The sequence below is a fragment of the Gymnoscopelus braueri genome (genome assembly GCF_963280865.1).
Source record: "Gymnoscopelus braueri genome assembly, chromosome: 17".
Taxonomy (NCBI): Eukaryota; Metazoa; Chordata; class Actinopteri; order Myctophiformes; family Myctophidae; genus Gymnoscopelus; species Gymnoscopelus braueri.
The window spans coordinates 10,210,336-10,232,266 of record NC_137617.1 but is presented as its reverse complement, the minus strand read 5'-3'; the positions used below and the strand labels follow the sequence as shown (position 1 = coordinate 10,232,266).

Below are 21,931 nucleotides of genomic sequence, written 5' to 3'. Positions count from 1 at the left end.
ACATCTTCTGGAAAATGTACATGATTTAAAATACACTTAGACTAAGTATTGTCTGGGATATTGTGTATGCTATTGTATAAATATTGTCTTTTCCTGGTTGCATTACAGTAAAGCGATGTTTTCTGTACTGTGCCAGCATATACATAAAGTAGTGTGGCAAGCAATTTATTTTTATACTTGCATGTAAAGCCTAATTCATATTCCATCGTACAACGGTGTCGCTTGCCAAAAAGAACAGATCTACAAGCCAACAACGTGCCGCACCATCAGGCTTAACAAGCCCTTATGCACTTACAGCAAACTTGTCGGGAACAGGCATCAAGGCCCATCAGCCTGACTTATTATGGTGACACTTATGACATATGTTGAGGCCTGAAAAAGGACTTCTTAGGCAGAACTGTACAAGAAAGTTAATAATGCCTACATTCACTGTGAACACACACATTTTCTAATATCAAGATATAAGACATAATTTACCATTGACATAATGTTTGTACAGTATATTATAAATATATTTTATTTTCAGACTTTGTTACACAGTGCAGGTGTTAAAAACATCACATTTACACACCACAGGAAAAAAACAGTCTGTTCAACAAAACAGTAAGTAGATTATTTTAAAACATTAATGTACACGTCTTTAACTAAACTCATGCTATAACACATTTCATACGCAGTCCTGTCATACATATAAATGATGCAATATATTTGTAGCATTTTTCTTGTCTTAGGCTGAATTCAAGTTTTAGCTAGTTCCTTAGTTGGGGACACACCCCGTCTTGGTCAGTAAGCATTCTCAAAGTAAGGTCCGGGGGATTCCCAAGGGTCCTCGAGGGGATTCCAGGGGGTCCCCAGCAAAAGCAGTTATACCACTTATATACAGTACTTTGGCTATTCCAAAATAGCCAATCTACAAGCTCAGAACGTGTCATGATGGGACCCTTTGAGAGTTTGAAGATCTGCTATTTTTGAAATATTTTGAAACATTGTGAAACATTTTGAAAACTATTTTAGACATAATATTCCCTGGCACCCAATCTTTTCAGTTTGGGGTCTATAGCCAAATACAGTACATACTGTATCAATTTTGTTGTCCTTGACATGAAAACTCTGAGTTAAACTAGCACTGAGGATTTTACAGTGTAGATAGGGGGTCCCAGAGATAAAATGCGGTATCAAATGGGGGGTCCGTGGCCTCTTGCAACTGGGATTCCTTGAAATTCAAAAGGTTGAGAGAATCATTGGTTCAATACAAACATTGTTTTAGTTTTTCATTCAGCTGAAGGGTTAGCAGAGGGTCTGATGAGGAGTGGATCTGCTCCACTGGTGTCTTAGTTCCATGGGTTGGGACAGCAGTTTAGACATCAGGGTTTAACAGTAAACATCAACTGTCCCTCCAGGATAGTCTAGCGTAGCCAGAGTACTATTCCACAATCTCTGAATGCTATATATAGTCTGGAACTACACCTCCCGAAAGCCTAGAAAGGAATCAGTCATCTTTTCGTAATTTCCGTTCACGAAATTGCAAAATATATTCAAAAATATCTTTACATTTTATTTTTGAATTTCTGATAAGCAGCAAGGTATATAGGCTTTAATTATTTTTGATATACCTTGGGATAAATTTGTGACTGTAAAGACTGTATAACGGAAGCAGGGAGGAGGCGTCACATCCACTTTACCTCGACCCAGATCATTTTCAGAGCTTCCGTGCTCCAGACTGTGTGACGGAAGCATTTGAAAATTGTGGGAGGCAACAGTTTGGCTCGCGAGACTTCCTCCAGGAGGACATAGCTCTTTTCGACTACAAGAACCAAGTGAACCCTGCTGTGCCATGAAACACATTTCACAGGTTCTGGGTTTTGTTTCCATACGCTATGGCTCGGATTCAGGCAAGGTTCCCAGAACATAATTTGGGCTCAGGACGTTAGGGTTACGTAGTAGCTAGCTACTAACCCTGGGAACCCAGAACTTACAATATATATATTTTTGCTAAACTACCAAAAATTTGCAGATGTACAAGCTCACAATGCACAATGTGAGCTTATAGATGTAGCTTTTTATGAATGAGTTTTATTTTTTATTGCATTCAGTACCTCCTCATTCAGGGGTGGTTGTCGTTAAAATGGAAATGTAAACAAATGAAACGTCACAGAACTTCAGGGGTTCTGGAAAGTTTGACGTTATGGGAAGGTTCTGGGTTACATGTGGTGGACAATAACTAAGTACATACTACATTTTAAATTGAAATAGTGTACTACATTTCCAGGAAGGGACTGTTTGGGATTTTTAATTATCAAGAATTAACCATTAAAGCCCTATAAAGCCCTATAAAGTGAAAATAGCAGATCTACAATCTCACAACGTGCCTCAGAGCAACATGTTGGGAGCTTGTGGATCTACTTTTCTTCAAAATTGGTATTGGTAAAATCGCAATTTCTACTTTTGAGTACTTGAGTATATACTTTGTCCACCACTGAGGGTCACCCTTCGTAGTCGAAAACAGCCAAAACTAAGTCGCAGCCTGCGGTGCTCAACCCTCCTCTTTCCTGGCTGATGTAGCACCTTGTCCCGTCCGTGTCACCTCTTCTCCTCAACATGCACGTGACAGACAGACACACACGTCATTTGTAAGCTTTCTAGGGTTAGCTTAAGGCGCCTGTGGTCAGTCATCAGGAGATGCTAAGGCGTGATTTATACTTTGGTTGCGTGCCAGTGTCGTGCGAACCGAAAACAGCCGATCTACAAGCTCGTCATGCGCCACCTCGCTTGTAGGTAGGTTGGCTATTTCTGGTTGAGCGACACCTGCCCGCAACGGACCGAGTATAAACCCAGGGCTTTTAAGTGTGGGAGGTGGGGTTGTGCTGTGGGATGCTGCTGCCGCCGCCCCCTGCTGGGGGGTTGAGGGATAGCAGAGGCATGGCTGTCTGCAGAGCCCTGTCCAGTTTCTCCTCCAGGGCGTCCAGGCGACGGTCCATGTGCTCCTTTAACCTCTTCTCCATCTCCTCCAAACGACGCTCCATGATGTCACTCAGGTCCCTGCAGGGAGGGAGAGGAGAAAGAGCGTGAGAGGGAGACAGGGAGAAAACAAGCGGGAGAAATAGAATCAAACAATATTATTCTAGAGCAGTGATTCTCAACCTGTGGGCCGTGAGCTGTGGGCTCCCAGCCATGACAATATTGCTTATAGTTAGTGGGCCCCTAAATAAATGAGCAAAACACTAAGATTTTAATGATGTTACACTGAAATGAATTGAGCATTTTGTTTTCATTGTGATAAATAGTAACTTAAGGTAAAAGTGATAGTATTTGTTTAAAACAAAAAGGTTTTGTGTTAAAAAGTCTGTATTCTGAATCGATAGAATATCATTGCTATAGAGCAATGGTTTTCAACCTTTTTCGCGTCAAGGACCCCCTAGTTGACACATATTAGCCCACAGAGCCCCATTTGAAAAGATATGCCAGGGACTCAACCATTTTGATTTCTTGGGGGTCCATTTCTACACTGTATCATCATCATCAGTGTTCATTTAACTCTGAGAGTGTACAAATGGAACCAAATGGACCCGTTAGGGTCCATTTGGTTCCATTTGTACACTCTCAGAGTTACAGACACATAAGGGTCAATTTGGTTCCTAACTATTAATTTGGCTGGGGACCCCCTGGAACCCCCTCAAGGACCACTGGTTGAGAACCACTGCTATAGAGTGTTTGTTCAGTATCAGGGTCTTCCCGTCTCTCCAGCTCTCATAAACAGAAACAACATGTTCAGGTGGGTTGCCAATTTCAGCCAATCAGGAAGAGTTCCCATTTATCAGCTTCAATTTGATAGTGTCCCAGTTTCAATTGTGTCTGCTCCTTTCTTTGTAGAGCCTGCACACCATCTTCCAGATAAAGGATCACTTTATTGAGATGTTTCGATCCTCATCAGGTCAGTAAGTATACTGTTGACGATTGTCTTAGATATCGAGTTTAATGATTTAATTGTGTTTTTGGCATCGAACATTGAAACATATAAATATATATTTTTAATACACTTTGTAAACAGGCGCACAGGACATAATAATGTTATACTTTCAAAATGTTCAAAGAAATAATGGAAACGGCAAGTCTACAAGCTCACAGCACAAATGTTTGAAAATGTATTAAAAACGTTCAATTTAGAGTCAGACAGATGAATGGAAACGATTCTGACAATTATGCAATAATTGTGACAATTATAGCACCACTTAATTTCGTAGCACTAATACATTTCTCATATCCCTCACATATAAACACAGATCTAATTCTTTTAAATCATGTGATAACTTTTAACAGCTTTGTGTCGGTGACGAGGGACCTACCGGTTTGTTGCTGTCCTAAACGTCCCGTCTCTCTCTCTCTCTCTCTCTGGATGTGAACAGAGAAACGCCTGTACAGCTCCTACATGTGACTGTCAACCCTGACAATAGGCCTCATTGAAACCAACGCCACACCAACACAGCAGCACATGCAGAATTCTTCCATGTGGGTAGAATATCTCAGTTGTAACGATCATCACACAAGGCAGCATCAATGCTTTAAAACAATTTTGGATGCAGTGATCAAAATCACTTCAGTTTAACCACTTCGACCCTCTATAGCAGTGTTTATCAACCCTGGCAAACGTCCCAATTTTGGGCCGGGGCTACTGCTGAGGTGTGCCGCGCCGTTTGAAGAAGGTTTGAAAAAATATATATATATATATATTTTTTTACAATAATAATAATCAGGCATAGAAACAGCCCCGAGGAGAAAAGGGTGACAACATGCTGTTTTTTTTTCGGGTCAGGTGTCACACTATTGCCCTATTTGGATTCAAAACGGCTAGTGGAAGCTGAAAAGCTACAAGTTGGCATGTCTGAATAATGCAAAAACTGAAATATTTGTTTGCATTTGCTTTTTTTCTCCCCCATATATTTTCATAATAAAAAAGTGCGTATCGTATCGAAATCGTATCGAAGTTGTGTGCCCAATATCGTATCGTATCGTTTCATGAAATGAAAAAACACCCCTAGTGTGTGTGTATATATATACCGTATATATATATATATATATATATATATATATATATATATAATTATATATATATACCGTATATCTAGGTGTGCCCTGGGATCTTTTGGCTATGCCAGGTGTGCCTTGGCACAAAAAAGGTTGATAAACACTGCTCTATAGTTGTTAGGACCAGTTTATAATATCTGTGTACAGAGATATATATTATAATGTGTGTATATAAGTTCTTTCTTTGATTTGTATTCATTTAATTGAATTCCTGCAATGTATTAATCCAATGTGTAATATGTCTGACAGTCCTTATCAGCTAGTAGAATTCCACTCCACTGTCTCCTCCTTTCTCCTGTCTTTTGATAATAAAGTGCTTGGCAGAGGGGAGGATGCGCCATTGTAAGTTGGGATCGTGTCCAGTGAGATACATGGTCGTTTACAATCCTCGTACGAGTAAAAGAGATCTCGTGTGTCACGTGTCTTTCTTTATCGGTGTGTGATCAAACAGCAAGGGGGTTTAAGATAACGATCAAGAACCTATCATTTCACTGGTCCTTCGTGTCGGATTTCTACGTCGTTTTTGGAAGAGGAGAAGAGGACGCATCGCAAGTCTATCGATAGCCAGAGATCCAAGAGGGTCCTGCAAGCCCTGGGGTGTAAAGTCGCACCAGGCCGGTGTTCAACAGTCCGAAATCTTCTCTTCGACGAACGACTGCCGAAATCTGAACGTGATCACACGCCTATAAGAAACATGTAAGTGGTCCTGGTGTGGACATATTGTTGTTATTACTTAGGTGTAATATTGACACGTGTGGTCCTTGTGTGGACATATTGTTGTTATTACTTAGGTGTAATATTGACAAGTGTGGTCCTTGTGTGGACATATTGTTGTTATTACTTAGGTGTAATATTGACAAGTGTGTTGTAGTTGTGCATAGATAAGCAACTACAGTTATAGTTGTGTTGTAGTGGCGGAAGCCACTGCATTTTATTAGCTGCAAGAGTATACTGAGAACGAGTTTTGTGTGAGTTCAAGAGAGAGTCACGGTAGTTAATAAGATAAAGAGTCTGATAACTCCCTCCAGAGGATTCAGTGATTTATCCTCTGGGGCAAGTCGACACGTGGTGGACCTTCCAGGGCATGATCCTTTTGTCTATGTTTAGTCTATATATCTTGTATAACCCCCATAAGACTCTCAGGGGTGTACGGTGTGTGGTTTGAATGTGATAAGTTAGCTGATCCCCTGGGCTAGTCCAACACGTGGTGAACGTGGTGAATATTTGGGTGTGATACAGTTTTTGACCAGTATACAGCAGTGCCTAGAAACGTTGAAATACACTTAGTTAGGATAAGAACAAGATATTTACAGTGAATAAAATAATTTCTACACATTGAACAGAACATTATAAGAACCACACATATTTAAGTTTTCACCCACATAATAGTAATTGACTGCTAATATGGAGAAGGAAAAAGAAGATACAGGTGCTCCTGTGAAACAAGTGATTGTAGTCGATGTTACCAACGAAGGAGATAAGCCAAAGCAGGGCAAGAAGAGAGGCCAGCCAAGGGCCCCCAACTCATGTTTTAGGTGTGGTTGTATGGGCCACTTTGTGGCTGATTGTAGATCAAGCACAACAGTACATGGATGGGATGATACGAGGAAAGAGAAAGGCCGCCCAAGGGCCCCCAACTCATGTTTTAGGTGTGGTTGTATGGGCCACTTTGTGGCTGATTGTAGATCAAGCACAACAGTACATGGATGGGATGATACGAGGAAAGAGAAAGGCCAAACAAGGGCCCCCAACTCATGTTGTATATGTGGTCGTAAGGGCCATCTTCTCTTCGGACTGGCTCTTTGCGAGTCATGCAATATGTATGGCTGGGATGATTAGAGAAGAGAGAAAGAGAAGAAGGTAGGAGGCTGTGCGCATTAGAGCGACAGCGAGAGAGAGAGAGTTTTGTAGTAAGAAGAACATGTTTTGTTTTGTCTAAAAGATGTGTAAATGAGAGAGTGGATTGTGCATTTTTTCGTGATCTGTATGAATTGCCCCACATAGATGACAGTAATCATTTAAACATTTCAAAATTCCATGTCGTGGTGCACAACGACATGGAAGGAGTGATGTTTAAATGACAGTAAGAGTGTATGTATGTGTGTGGATGAATGTATTTTTTTTTAGTAACAACATGAGAATCACAGTACATGGCAGTACAGTCCACCTAGAAGTTATTTTTCTGCATGAAAGGAGGAAGAGAGAGAGTGTGCATGTGTGTTCAGGTGTTAGTGTACATGAATTGTAAGTGAATGTGGTGTTTGGGTGTAATACATATGTACTATATGTAAAGTGTGAAGGGTAGTAACAGTAGTGTGAACAAATGGGTTATGACGTGCATGTGTGTAGTTTCATGTACCGAAAAGACTGTGTGTGTTTGAAGCATGTGGAATGACGTCACTTACGTTGGAGAGTGTCAGGTACTGTGTGTGTGAGAGGAGTGAGAAATATTATAGAAGTGATGCATGAGTCTGAACCAATCTGTAATGTGCAGATTGTATGTGTGTCTGTCTGACTGTCTGCATGTGTGTGTGTGTTCACATGTGTGCGTGAGAGAGAGAGAGACAGAGAGACAGAGACTGATTACTGGAGTGTGTGTGTGCGCTCCAGTGAGCCTGCCTGTGCGTGAGTGTGTGAGTGTGTGTGTGTGTGCGTGTGCGTGTGAAGTCCAGCCAAGAAAGAACAGGAGAAGCCCAAATAATTTTCAGTTTAGAGTATTTTTACTCAGTTTGGGAACTTTAAAGTATCTGTACACATTTTTTAAGTATTTCTACTCATTTGAGTATTCCACAAGGGCTTGTTAAGTCCAGCCAATTTCTCAAGGGAAATAGCAAATTTTGAGGCCACGTTTCTCAGTTGTCTCACGCTATCTCTTGTGTTGATTTATTTTTGGGAGAATCTCCCACACACGTGAGGTATGTGTGGAAAACCTCAAGTAAGCTCTTAAAGCACTTGAAGGTCACGGGCAATAAAGCATCTAGCTTCCTAGGCCACTCACTCAGCATGACATGATGCAAAATTATGGGTTTAACTGGTTTGTTAAGATAAAAAAAAAAAAGATTAGACGAGCTCCTCTGTGTAGGCCTTGCCTGACCATACTAATCCCTTTGTCCAAACTGAAAGATGTTAAGGCCTCTAGGTTTTTACTCCAAATGTCTCTTAACTAACCCATTAAGACCTGGAACCTGTGCAAATTTTTGATATGTACTGAACCTCATCTCACTAAAGTTCGTTGCCAAGATGCATTTTCTACTTTGTTTATTTTTTTGCTGCACAGTAGACTAGCAGAGGCACTTTTACGCCTGGGAAACGCTTATGTAAATAAGATAGCAAAGGAACCTAGTCGCGCTTCACATTGGGAGTTTTTATTTGTTATGTCTGCCACCAGTGACACAGACCATTTCACACTTAGGATCTGAAGTTGAGTCATGACCATAGGTCATATCTCAAACAGGAGGGATGGTACACATATAATATATAATTAAGCAGCATTTTCACACTTATAATTTTCAAAATTATGCTAAACAGTTTTGTACATGTTTTTAGACAATGAAAAGGTAACGAAAGGCCATATGTAAGACTATTATTTCCACTTCTTGAAAAGTGATGATACTGTAAAACTAGATTGAAGTACAGATGTGTCAAAACGGCCATAGCCATAATGCGAATAAAGTCCAAAGTGCAAATTATCTGTCTAGTCTTTTCTCTCTCCCTACAGGGACTGAAGCACTGGTGATCTGCATGCCGTGATAAAGATCATCAAGCGAAAGGACCAGGACCAACTCTGCGCTGAGAGGGTCCGTTCCGAGTCCTGGTCACCAACACAATTGCTGTGAAACGTGTTATTTGGATCCACAAAAGGCCACTGTAAATTGGTGCGAACATTATCAGATATTTAAGTAATAGGAGTGAAAAAGCCAGCAGCGGGTGGGGCCGAGCTGATAGCGCTCAGGTCAGACCCAAACCTGGAGAAGACTCCCATTAGAATATTCCCCATCCCCATTCCTATTACACTTAGAATTGCACCCCTGGTATTTTTGTGAGTTTTATAATTTCTATGAGTGTATTATATATTTGTATTATTAAAGTTACTCGTAAATCGAGGAGTGTTGACGAAAATGTTTCTCACCGTCTAAATCTAAATGTTGGGTATATTTTTACGCTAATCAAATCGCTAAGACTAAAATGTGAATGTTTATGTTTGCACACATATAAATATATCTGCTTCACACAACTGGTCATGAGAAGTGACATGCCTCGAAATCCAATATCGCTGGTGAGCCTTGGGAGAAAATGACTTTGAACTAACAGCAGCTATTTGCCATGTAAACCGTACCATCAGTTGAAATACGCCCTAAATAGCACTGTTAAGCCTGTATGTCACTCGGAAGCCTAACCTTTGTTATGTCCACGCTGGCTCTGTGAAGAAGGGTCAGATCAACGAACACAATTGTCAACAGACATTAATGCTGACTCCCCCGTGTTTGTTTAGATCAACTAAGAATTGGAGGTTGTAAGAAAAATACAATCTCACTGGTAATCCCGTGCCAATAAGGTTGGTTTGTCTCTCTTTCCCCATCTTGGAGTGGGAAAGCTTATGTTACGTGTAGAGACAATTAACTATAGACGTAGCCTGTTCTTCAATGCTACAATGATAATTGAAGAGGCCCAAAACCGTGAGTTTGAGTCAGCGTCGTTAATGGCCGTCCAGAATAGATGGACTTTTGACCTTTTGACTGCTGCGAGTGGAGGGGTCTGCGTTTCTGATAAAAAGGACATGTGGTGTTTTTTTTATTTCAGATGACATTAATTCCAAGAATGTTAGTGACGCAAAGCAAGACCATTAGTGTATGGTCAATGAAAAGGTCGTGCAGACATGCGGCGTTGTCTCAGACTGATGACGATATTTGGCCCAAGTGCTCCACTCCACACGAGAGTGTGTATTCCTTTCAAGCCCTATTTGAGAGTGACATAGAAAGTTAGTCCCAAGGCCACTGGAAGCGAAGAGGCAAATGTTTGAGTTGTTGGGTTGATTAATAAAAATCCTGTTATGATGTTCATTTTGAAATGTGAAGGCAAGAAAAATGTGATTGATGTTCAGAAGTATTAATTAAATGAACAACAGGAGGGAATGTTAGGACCAGTTTATAATATCTGTGTACAGAGATATATATTATAATGTGTGTATATAAGTTCTTTCTTTGATTTGTATTCATTTAATTGAATTCCTGCAATGTATTAATCCAATGTGTAATATGTCTGACAGTCCTTATCAGCTAGTAGAATTCCACTCCACTGTCTCCTCCTTTCTCCTGTCTTTTGATAATAAAGTGCTTGGCAGAGGGGAGGATGCGCCATTGTAAGTTGGGATCGTGTCCAGTGAGATACATGGTCGTTTACAATCCTCGTACGAGTAAAAGAGATCTCGTGTGTCACGTGTCTTTCTTTATCGGTGTGTGATCAAACAGCAAGGGGGTTTAAGATAACGATCAAGAACCTATCAATAGTACTTAATAAAACGGACATGAGTTGCACTGTACTTTTTCTATCTACACCAAATCTCTTTGCCAAAAATGTGACATCACTGGAGTAAATGTTTCAGCACAACTTCCAGAGACAAACAGAAGACTGCTTTTCAGCCCCTGGTCATCACTGAGCTCATGCTCATACTGTGTATATCATCATCTTTTAGTTTTTTTCATAAATCAAAGACATATTTTATACTCTGCTATTTTTGAAAGATTGTGAATTATTATTATTTTTTATTTGCCTATAATGACATGCCCAAAATAGGTATACCAGGTTGAAAGTGGTTAAGTGTGTCTGTGGGTTTTATAAATATTTAACCAATGAAGAGAGCTTGTGACTAAATAACTACATTGGATCCACTGGAACACAGGTTATTTTTTTCTATTTCCTGAAAAGCAACGATTTTGCACAGACACAATATATCGAGAACAGCAAAGCTTGAACTGTTGCTATTTTGTCATTGTCTTTGGTAATAAATAAGGCTCTTGCTCTCGCAATCCAACCTTGACACGCTGACCCTCAGTTAAATAACCTCAGGAAAAAACAAATAAGTGTCTTGCTCAGGGACACTTCGACACATTGCCCAGGCCTGGAATCAAACCCGGGACCTTTGGCTTCCCAGGTGGGCTTCCCAGGCGGGCTCTCTAACCATTCAGTTATGGCTGCGCCCAATAGTATACTACTAGAGTGGTTGTACTCACCTAGCCCTGGCTGCGGCATTAGCGTCCAGCCTGCACTGGGTCACCTGACCGCAAACGTCCTGGAGCATGGGCAGAAGGTCAGGGGTGGAGCTTAAAGCCTGGCCACACCCCTGACCCGACGCCTGGGCATTCAGGAATTGGGACATCATATCTGCCATCTGGGCAGAGGTTCTCCTGGGCGCTGGAACAGGAAACAAGACAGAAAGTTTACAACATGCCCCTTTGAAACTACGTTTTCAAATCCATTCACGATAGAACGGAGAAGGGCTCAGTCACGCTCAACTGAGACACACATCAAAGACGTACTCAAAGTGGGGATTCTCTCTTGAATGAGCGGCAGAAGTTTGGTCTCCCGCATGGGAGAGGGGGGTGGGCATAGCTTAGTGGTTAGTGAGCCCGCCTGGGGAGCCAGAGCCCTTAGTTGCCCCAGGTACGATTCCAGGCCAGGCCAGGCCAGCAATGTGTCGATGTATGTCCCTGAGCAAGACTCTTAACCCATAATACCTCCCAGAGCGAATGGCTGCTCACCGCTCCTAGTTGTTATAAGATGGGTAAATGCAGAGGACGAATTTCACATACACTGTATGTGCTATATGTACACTACAGCTTGTATGTGTATGTGTGTGTGTGTGTGTGTGTGTGTGTGTGTGTGTGTGTGTGTGTGTGTGTGTGTGTGTGTGTGTGTGTGTGTGTGTGTGTGTGTGTGTGTGTGTGTACACACACACACACACACACACATACTGTATAGTGACAAAAAACACACCAAGGAGTGGGGACTATTCTATTCTATGGGAGACCCAGGTTCGAGTACCGGGGTAGGACATGAAACCTATGTATTGTTGCTTTAAGGACAATAATTGATAACTCTCCTGTATTAAAAATTTCACTTGAGTAAAAGTACAAAAGTATCGGCATTAACATATACATACAGAGTATTTGTACATTCATTGTGGAGCTGACACTTTTACTTAAGTAAAACAAATAGTACTTCTTCCACCACTGGAGGAGGCACAGCTGGACTCATCTGAGCGCAGGTCTCCATTCTGCACTGCTGAAGCCGAGTCTACACAACTGGAATCTGGAGGAAGAAGACCATGGCTGCTGCTGCTGCCGACTGGAAACTGGAGAGAAGATAAAGAAAGTACAGTAGGTTACAAACTTCTTCTTCTCAACATTATCAAGGACCCCCGTCGGGATTTCCACCCTTTTTCATCATTTATAAAACATATTGTTGCTGTCAGGTGAGATATGTCCAAACTGTTACTTTTCAGGATTCAAATGAAAAAGAAATAGCAGCTCTACAAGCTCAAAACGCATTGCGATGCGACAAATTTGAGCTTGCAGATCGGCCATTTTTGCTACTTTTGTGACACTGTAGTAGGACAAAGTAGGGATTCATTCACGAAAAAACATAATGTTAAAATATGGAGATAAGAGGTTTCTGCCCGACAGCAACGATTATTTATTCCTTACTGTAGAAAGGGGGCCGTGGTGGGCTCCTCCTGCCAGGGCAGACAGGGTCCCACCTCCCATCAGGAGAGGCAGCAGGCTCCCCAGTCCACTGGCTGTCTGGTTCTGCAGGAACACCAAGACACAGTCATTTACAGATACATATTATCAACATGAGCTTATGGACAGGATGCATTACTATGTATGTCAGGAGAATTATTAAAGGTCCTCGAGGGGGTTCCAGGGTGTCCTCAGCTCAATGAATGATAGTTAGAAGATGATAGAAGCAAACAGTCTCTCAAGCCATAAAGTCTGTAACTACGCCTCCTGAAAGCCACAAACGGAAGCGGTCATCTATTTGTCATATTAAAAATCGGCTAAAGGCAGGACCGGCCGGCCGATGGGAACCTCTAGTGTTTGAAAATATATGTTTGAATTTCCATTTCTGCTATGCAGAAAGCTATATACTGTATGCTTCGAATGATTTGATACCTCTGCGCCAATAGAGCGCTCCTATAACTATTCTTTCTTTGACATAGCATGAGAAACATTTAAAAGCGTGGTACGGTAGAACCCCTACCTTCTGCTGGAAGTTCACCATCTCCATGAGGCTCTGGGCTCCGGGGGACAGGCTCGCCCCCATCTCCTCCACCAGACTCTGGACATGCTGCATGTCGAAGCTGGGAGACAGGCTGACGGCTATGTTGGTGTGTTGTTGGCGAGCGGCGGGACGCAAGCCCACAACGATCCGACCCACTGCCACACTGCTCCGACCGCCCAGGGAGAGGAGCTGGGGGGGCGGACAGACAGGGGGACGAAAGAGAGTGTGTTCGTCGACTACCTTTTTTCACTGACGAAAACTAAATCAAAACTAAGCTACAATGACTAAAACTAAGACTAAATATATTCACAATTAATTTCGTCAACAATAAAAACTAGACTAAAATGTTAATGAGGGACTAGTGGAGAAGAGATCCAGTAGAACTAAAAGACGAGTCCTTTTATGTTTTGTTGCGCTCGGGTGTTGCGCTCTGAAAATAGCAGATCTACAAGCGCACAACGCGTCGCAGTAGATCAGCTATTTTCAGCATGCAACCAAGTGTAAAATCTGCCATTACGACACCATCAAGGCCCGCCAAAATACATTTTAGTCGACTAAATCAACTGTAGATTTAGTCGACTAAAATGTAAAATGTTTAATGTCTGTAAAACTAGACAAAAACTAAAACATTTCAGATGAGTTTCATTCAAAAGACTATGACTAAAACTAAATACAAATTTGCTGTCAAAATCAACACTGCCTTAGAACAACAGAACAGAGAGAAGACAGGAACAGAGAGAACATGAGGGACACCTTACCTTCACTTGACACGAAGCGGAGGGATTGTCCAGGTTCAGTTGTGTTGTGTAGAAGGGTTCTGTGTCTGCAGCGCTATCAGCAAACAGAAGGAGGCGACATGTCACAGGTTGGTTGTAAAGGAACCACCTGACCCCAAGATGGGCCGGGAGCTTTCGCACTGCTAAATTGCAGTAGAGTTGAAAAAACCAAGGCACATCTTCTATTAAAAAATCAAAACATGTTTCGGCCTAATGTTGGCTTGTTTTTTATAATTGTTCAAAGATGAACTAGCCGTTATATTAAAGCTTTTTAAAACTCTGAAGGCTCCCCCCTTTTCTAACCAAAGAGCAGCGTTCTACACTGCATTTATCTTTCACAGACTTTTAAGAACGCTACCTCCCACCGCCCTCCTCTTTTCCTTTTTTTCTTTGATACTGCTAAATTGTAGATCTTGATCTACCTTTTTCACCGTGTGACACCATCATATGACTAAGTATACAATTAGGCTTAAACCATGTTTTGTGCCAGGGACCCCCAGAAGAGAAGATTTGTGTTAAAAACACAAAACAACAAACAATCAAACACTTTCAAGATTTATCCTAAGAGTTTTCGGAAAAACGTATGTTGCTAAATATATATAACTAAAATCTAAAATGACACAGATGCTTTGCCGGTAATGCCTAAATTGTAAAATGGCCTACCTGTCAGTCTGGACACCGCGGCAGGTACCACAGTAGTCTCCGGTGGGGGAGTAGAGCTCAGTGGTTCTGGCTTGGCTGGTGAGCAGCAGGCTGCTGATGACAGTCTGGGGCTCACAGGTCAGCGTCAGGACACAGGGGTCACCCGCCGTCTCCTGTTCCAACAACACTGGAGTACAGCTGGGAGAGGAGGAGGAGGAGGAGGAGGAGGAGGAGGAGGAGGAGGAGGAGGGGGGAGCCATGGCGGTGGAGAGAGGGTGAGAGGTGGAGGAAGGAGTCAAGAGCGAGGATGATGACAACAGTGAGCGATATGAATGAAAGAGAGAATAAACCATGGAGATGAATAGAAAACAAGGAAGGAGAGAGAGAGAGAGAAATAAAGATTGCCTTCATTATCTGTTTTAAATGACAGTCAGGGACACCAACAAGACAAACTGCAGACAGATAATCACAGTGCGTAGGGGACATAAATAGGGCTGCAACAGTTAATCGAACTCATTTAATCCATTAGAAAAGAATAATCGATCATTAAAAAAAATAACTGATTAATAATCTATCCCTATTTTGGTCATGTCATACGAAAAGTTAAAAAGAAGAATAAAGAATAGCGAAAATAGCTGAGCTTGTACATCAGCTATTTGCACAGTTATTGCACGACACTGTTGTGCGACAAAGTATCGATTCGTTGATACATACCACATTTTAAACATAATTTTTGAAACCACGCTTGTCGATTATTCGATAAATCAAAAAAGTAATCGATAAAATAATCGATAGTTGCGGCCCTAGACCTAAATGCATACATACTCTTTATGTGCAGCCGTCTCCAGCTGCTCCGTTCCATCGAGGAGGAGAACCGACAGAAGAACGTCAGACAGCTGAGCTGTGGAAGTCCAGCTTGACTGACAGCTCACACCAGGTCCACTGACATCCTCCATAGTCCACTTCTGTTCAAGTACATTTCATGGCCAGAGGGGAAACAAACAGATACAATTATCATTAAAGTGATGGTGATAATGTTATGCAGTTAAAACAACTGGGCTGAGACAATGGCAAAATCAAACATGACAATTTCTTCTTTTCTTTTGTACAGCAGATATGCTGCGCTCCTTTATGGCCAGAGGTGAATGGTCATAGGATACGTGTCATTGCTGACCTGTGTGTGCTTGTACAGTAATGTCAAGTGTGACACGAATCATAGTCAAAGGACTAAATATAACAGACCACTGGTGTGGTGACTGTGGTCCTTAAGATCAGGAAAAGAGAACATTTAAACTTGTACATTTCGCAGTGTTATCCCAAAACAGTGTATATTATGTACCATCACACAGCTAGCCGTAGAATGGCTGTGATATTACATACATTTCATGTATATAAATACATGAAATGTATGCAATATCACAGCCATCCAAGGGCTATCACACAGCCAGCATTGACTACATAAACTATAAACCACTCACTGTACATTGTACATAAATGTACACAGTGAGTGTACAGGGACTCCATTTATATACCTACATTCATGACTCTTATTTATTATGCACTTTAGTCACATTAACTGTATTATGCAGATTGGTCACATTATGCACTTTATGCCTCTCCTCTCTCTTTTATGAGATGACTTTTTAACTGCAATGATGAGCCTGCACAACTAAGCATTTAACACACCTTACTTGTAAATGTGATGTGACAATAAAGATTGATGCTGATTCTCTGATTCTGATTGACTGTATCTGTATGAAAATAAACACCATTGACTACATAAACTGACATTTCATTTCCCCACTGACTGACTGTACATAAACTAACGTTTCACCATGATTTGTACATCGACATATACGAACGTTTACCATTGACTGTAGGCTACATAAACATGAACATTGACAGTACAATAAATAGATGCTCACTCACTGTACACTGAACACGCCACCACTGATGTACTGGACACTCAACAAACCATAGTGCAGCGGGTTGCCAGGTTTTGTGAGAGAAATAAGCAACCAGGTCTATGAAAACAAGCCCAAAAGAAGCAACAAGGCTTGAGACCTTGCTATTTGAAAATGTCAGAAATTTGGAATATTTTTTAAACATTTTATTTTAACAACACAAATCTTGAATGGGGGTCCCTGGCACAAATACATATTAATTTGGGGGTCCTTGACATGAAAATGTTTGCGAACCACTGGTTTAAACAACATTTAGGAAACAATTAAGCCCAAATAAGCAACTACACTTTAGAAACAAGCCCAAAAACCGCAACCCGCGCAACTACCAATATTTACAAGCAACTTCACAGAAAAATGAGCCCAAAGTCGCTTATAATAAGTGGACATGGCAACGCTGGCAGGTTGTTGTTGACGACATGACGGCATATTTAAGGGACTCGAGGTCTGACAGGACCATTAGTAGGGGTCTTCTTTTATTCCTGCACTCAGTAGTCGGTAGACTACAGTTTGATTGTACTTTATATTTCTTTGTTTACAGTATATATACATATAACTCTCTCACACGCACGCACGCTCTCTCTCTCTCTCTCGCACGCACGCACGCACACACACACACACACACACGCACACACACGCACACACACACACACACACACACACACACACACACACACACACACACACACACACACACACACACACACACACACACACACACACACACACACACACACACACACACACACTCTCTTGTGGTTAGATCGCCATCCTGTGGAACAAAGTGACACTGCACTAATGTGACAATGAACCCTCCTTTGAGAGAACTTATATTTATATTATTATTTTCTTCTCTCGTTTAGACCACCCACATCTCTCTGTGGATATCATTTATGCAAGGCTTACCAGCCAGGTTTGCACTGTTAAATGAATTAATATTAAGCATTCCTTCCGTGTTGTGTTGCTCTAGTGTTCTCATGTCAGGGACCCCACATTAGGTATTTGGCCACGGACCCCATTCTGAAATTACGTTGTGCCAGCCTGCCAGGGACCCAATATGTGTTGTTAAAATTTCCAAAAGTAATTCACCAAAAAATAAATTAAATAAAAAACGTCTTCTTTTTTTAAATAGCTAATGTATAAGTGGTTAAACTTACTTAACTACGTTTGCTGGGACCCCCTGGAACTCCCCCGAACCCGACTTTGAGAACCACTGTCCTATAGCTGACCTTAGCCCCTCTGTGAGACACCTAACCAGCAATAGTCATACAGTCCTCCAACTCCATTTCACACTGCAAGGACTTAAAACCACTAAACCTTAAAGGGGAAATCCACCCATTTTCAATATTTAACTATGTCATTAATATAGCATAAAGGAGTTGTGTGGAAATAAGAAAAAAATAAAAAAATAATTAACATTGCAAAAAAAATTAACATTGCAAAAAAATTAACATTGCAAATTACACTGTGATGACTCATCATGGTGTAATTTGCAATGTTAATTTTTTTGCAATGTTAATTTTTTTTGCAATGTTAATTTTTTTTTAATTTTTTTCTTATTTCCACACAACTCCTTTATGCTATATTAATGACATAGTTAAATATTGAAAATGGGTGGATTTCCCCTTTAAGCTTACCTATAGTGTGAGCTAGATTACCACGTCAGTAGAATGTGTCAGTTAACTGTAATGTAAATGTATGGTTAAAGTGCCAATGAGAGACAATGAGAGTATGTCCTCATTATCCATGGTCGTAACGAGGACATACCTAAAAATAGATGCCAAAACAATAAATAAATACAAATCTACTATTTTATGTCAAAAGTGCCAAGTTTCAAGTTGATCGGTCGGATGATTCTCAAGATATTCAGGGGACGGAAACACAGAGATTTCTAAATAGATAGACCCTACAGTTAACCAGGTCTAACAATGACATGGCTTCCCTATGTGGCATGCCTGACATCATGTTGATGATGTCAAACTGATGACGTCAGTCTTTCCCAAATATGGAGGGACGGTGGATCTGAGATTATGAATGAAAACAAGACAAGGTCTAATAACAGCATATGGCTACCCCATGGTTAGTGTAGAGACGTCCGTCGTCTATGACAGTGGTTCTCAAAGTGGTTCTCAAAGCTGGGAGCTTGTACATCTGCTATTTTTGTTTAATCTTGAAGGATCTTAAACTTTTTTGGATAATTTTGAATAATGAATTTTAAAAAAATTGCCAGACCCAGAGGGTCGGCCTACATGAGGCTTTGTCCCTATTTCGTCCATATATGGGGATAAATGTCTGTCCATCTTTTGTCCCTCTTTCGTCCATATATGGGGATGTCGGAATTGTTCCTCTGCACACACGTCAAGCAAAGTCCGGCCATTCAGTCCCCCCTTTCGTCCATGCATGGGCATAGAAGGGACCTCTGAAAAGGGACACAGGCTGACACGTCATGTGAAGTCCGGCTTAGCCGTGACGTAGTGCTCTGATCTTATAAAGTACTTATTCTGGGTCTGGCAGAACCAGGTCTCCTGGTCTTGTTTAACACACATCTCTTCTGGGAGTGCCTGCAACAAAATCATTTCAGATGGGGCCCTTGACGTGAAAAGGTTTGAGCACCTCTGGTCTATGATGTCACTATGACGTATGTATGACTCCACATTTGGGCATGGTTTCAGCCAGATCCGACCCCCATTGGCTAGTACTGTACCTGTCATTTGGGCCCTCTGTGGCTTCACTGGCTTGTCACTGTCCAATCAGAGAATATTGTAAAGGAGCGTCCTATGACATCATCACATATTTGTTCATAAGGACGTGTATGCGGCGGTGAGACACACGCAAATCAACAGACTCTGACATGACATATATTCATACTAACAGAGAGAAGACACTGAAAACAAAAGCATGCCTCGACACAGACACGTCGGGGGTTACAACTGCGATGATTACGACGACGATGATGACGACGACTACGATGATTACTACGATGATGACTACTGCATCTCACCAACAACAGCAGCTCAATTCATCTACTCCAAGCATCATGAGAGGCAAGCACGCAACGTGGAACAGGTAGAGGACGCCAACCTCGACCCGATCGATCAGGCTAAGCTGCTTTCATGTCTGGACCAGATGCGGACCGTACTGGGGGATGCAGTGCCGGACTCGGTCCTGACCCAGGCGGCCTTCCAATGTGGTTACGACCCGCAGAAGGCACTAGATGCAGTCCTGTCTGAGGAGATCAAACTGGACGTGGCTACTAGTACCACCAATCCAGAGATGGATAGGTGGTCTAACCAGGAAAGAAAACAGCTCCCGCAAAGAAAAGCATCAGAGGTGGTACCCAAGGTGGCCCGCATGACTATCTCTGGCCGAGGCGGAAGCCATGGGGACATAAACATGATGGCTGCTTCATTGGCCCCCTTCAAACCGTCTAAACAGTCCGGAGGAGGGGCAGATGGGCTCGCCTCGGCTCCCGTCCTGGGACGTGCCATGGGGAAGGCCAGGCAGCAGATCGACGTCAAGGCAGAGCTGAAGAAGAGACAGGGGGGCAAAGCTCTGTTGAACTTAGTTGTTATAGGCCACGTGGATGCGGGTAAAAGCACTCTAATGGGGCATCTGTTGTACCTGTTGGGCGACGTGAACAAGCGCACCATGCACAAGTATGAGCAAGAGTCCAAGAAGGTGGGCAAGGCCTCCTTCGCCTTCGCCTGGGTCCTGGATGAGACTGGCGAGGAGAGAGAAAGAGGTGTCACCATGGATGTGGGCGTGACCAAGTTCCAGACGGCCTCTAAGATGGTGACCTTGATGGATGCACCGGGACACAGAGACTTCATTCCCAACATGATCACAGGAGCAGCACAGGCTGACGTGGCGGTGCTGGTGGTGGACGCCAGCCGAGGGGAGTTTGAGGCGGGCTTCGAGGCCGGGGGTCAGACCAGAGAGCATGGCCTGCTGGTCCGATCTCTCGGCGTCATTCAGCTGGCTGTGGCCGTCAACAAGATGGACCAAGTGAACTGGCAACAGGAGCGCTTCCAGGAGATCCTCTTCAAACTCGGCCATTTCCTCAAGCAGGCAGGCTTCAAGGAGTCTGATGTGTTCTACATCCCCACCAGCGGCCTGTCAGGGGAGAACCTCACCACCAGGAGCTCAATTCCAGAACTCACCTCCTGGTACACTGGACCCTGCCTGCTGGAACAGATCGATGCCTTCGAACCTCCCCAGAGGTCAATAGACAAGCCTTTCAGACTGTGCATCTCGGACGTTTTCAAAGATCAGGGATCAGGCTTCTGCATAACGGGGAAGATTGAGGCTGGCTATGTTCATACCGGAGACAGAGTCCTGGCGGTACCTCCTAATGAGACTTGCTCTGTCAAAGGTATCACTCTACATGACGAGGCTCTGGACTGGGCGGCGGCAGGAGACCATGTCACCCTCACGGTCACCGGAATGGACATCCTCAAGATCAATGTTGGATGTGTGTTCTGCCATCCCACGGAGCCCATCAGAGTCTGTTCGCGTTTCAGGGCCCGGATCCTCCTCTTTAACATCGAGATCCCCGTCACGCAAGGCTTCCCCGTCCTGCTGCACTACCAGACCGTCAGTGAGCCAGCCACCGTGAGGAAGCTGATCAGTGTTCTGCACAAGAGCAGCGGCGAGGTGCTCAAGAAGAAACCGAAGTGTTTGGGGAAAGGCATGAATGCCATTGTGGAGATACAGACCCAGCGGCCCGTGCCACTGGAGCTGTACAAAGACTACAAGGAGCTGGGCCGTTTCATGCTGCGGTACGTGGGCTCCACCATCGCTGCAGGGGTGGTCACTGAGATCAAGGAATGATGACCGGTGGAGTCCGGTTGGAGCCAGTCCAAACTGCATCCGGGTGAATGCATGTAGGTGCAAAGGGCAATTTCTAGAGACTTTTCTTTCATGGACCCTACAGGTTAACATTTGTTTCCCCATCCATGTGTGCAGGAGAAACAACATGGGTGAAAGACTGAACATGGTGTTTTCACAACCAAATGCAATCTATTTCAAGTTATATGACACAGAAACCAATCTATGATTGGAACATGAAACAGGCAATAAATTAATAGAAAAGCACTTAGATAACATTCCATTCAGTATGCCATTCGTGAAGCAGGGCAATGTAGTCACATTTTGTGAACAAAATAAGGAATGCTTGAATTATTGACAAAC

At 42.6% G+C, this 21,931-nt stretch overlaps 2 protein-coding genes across 2 annotated transcripts; one reads left to right on the top strand and one right to left on the bottom strand.

Moving 5' to 3' along the window:
- Positions 1-541: 541 nt before the first annotated feature.
- cUnh10orf88 (chromosome Un C10orf88 homolog) lies at positions 542-16,760 on the bottom strand. Its single transcript, XM_080456004.1, has 9 exons — positions 16,710-16,760; positions 15,606-15,745; positions 14,802-14,978; positions 14,121-14,193; positions 13,342-13,551; positions 12,786-12,887; positions 12,301-12,433; positions 11,313-11,493; positions 542-3,039 (listed from the first exon to the last, which is right to left on the bottom strand). The coding sequence occupies exons 2-9, from the start codon at positions 15,734-15,736 to the stop codon at positions 2,841-2,843; spliced, it is 1,206 nt and encodes a 401-aa protein (XP_080312130.1). The 5' UTR covers positions 15,737-15,745; positions 16,710-16,760; the 3' UTR covers positions 542-2,840.
- Positions 16,761-19,639: 2,879 nt separating this feature from the next.
- On the top strand, positions 19,640-21,571 carry LOC308104944 (HBS1-like protein; the record flags this gene model as incomplete). Its single annotated transcript, XM_080455583.1, has 1 exon — positions 19,640-21,571. One exon carries the CDS (start codon positions 19,640-19,642, stop codon positions 21,569-21,571), a length of 1,932 nt encoding a protein of 643 aa, XP_080311709.1.
- Positions 21,572-21,931: the final 360 nt, after the last annotated feature.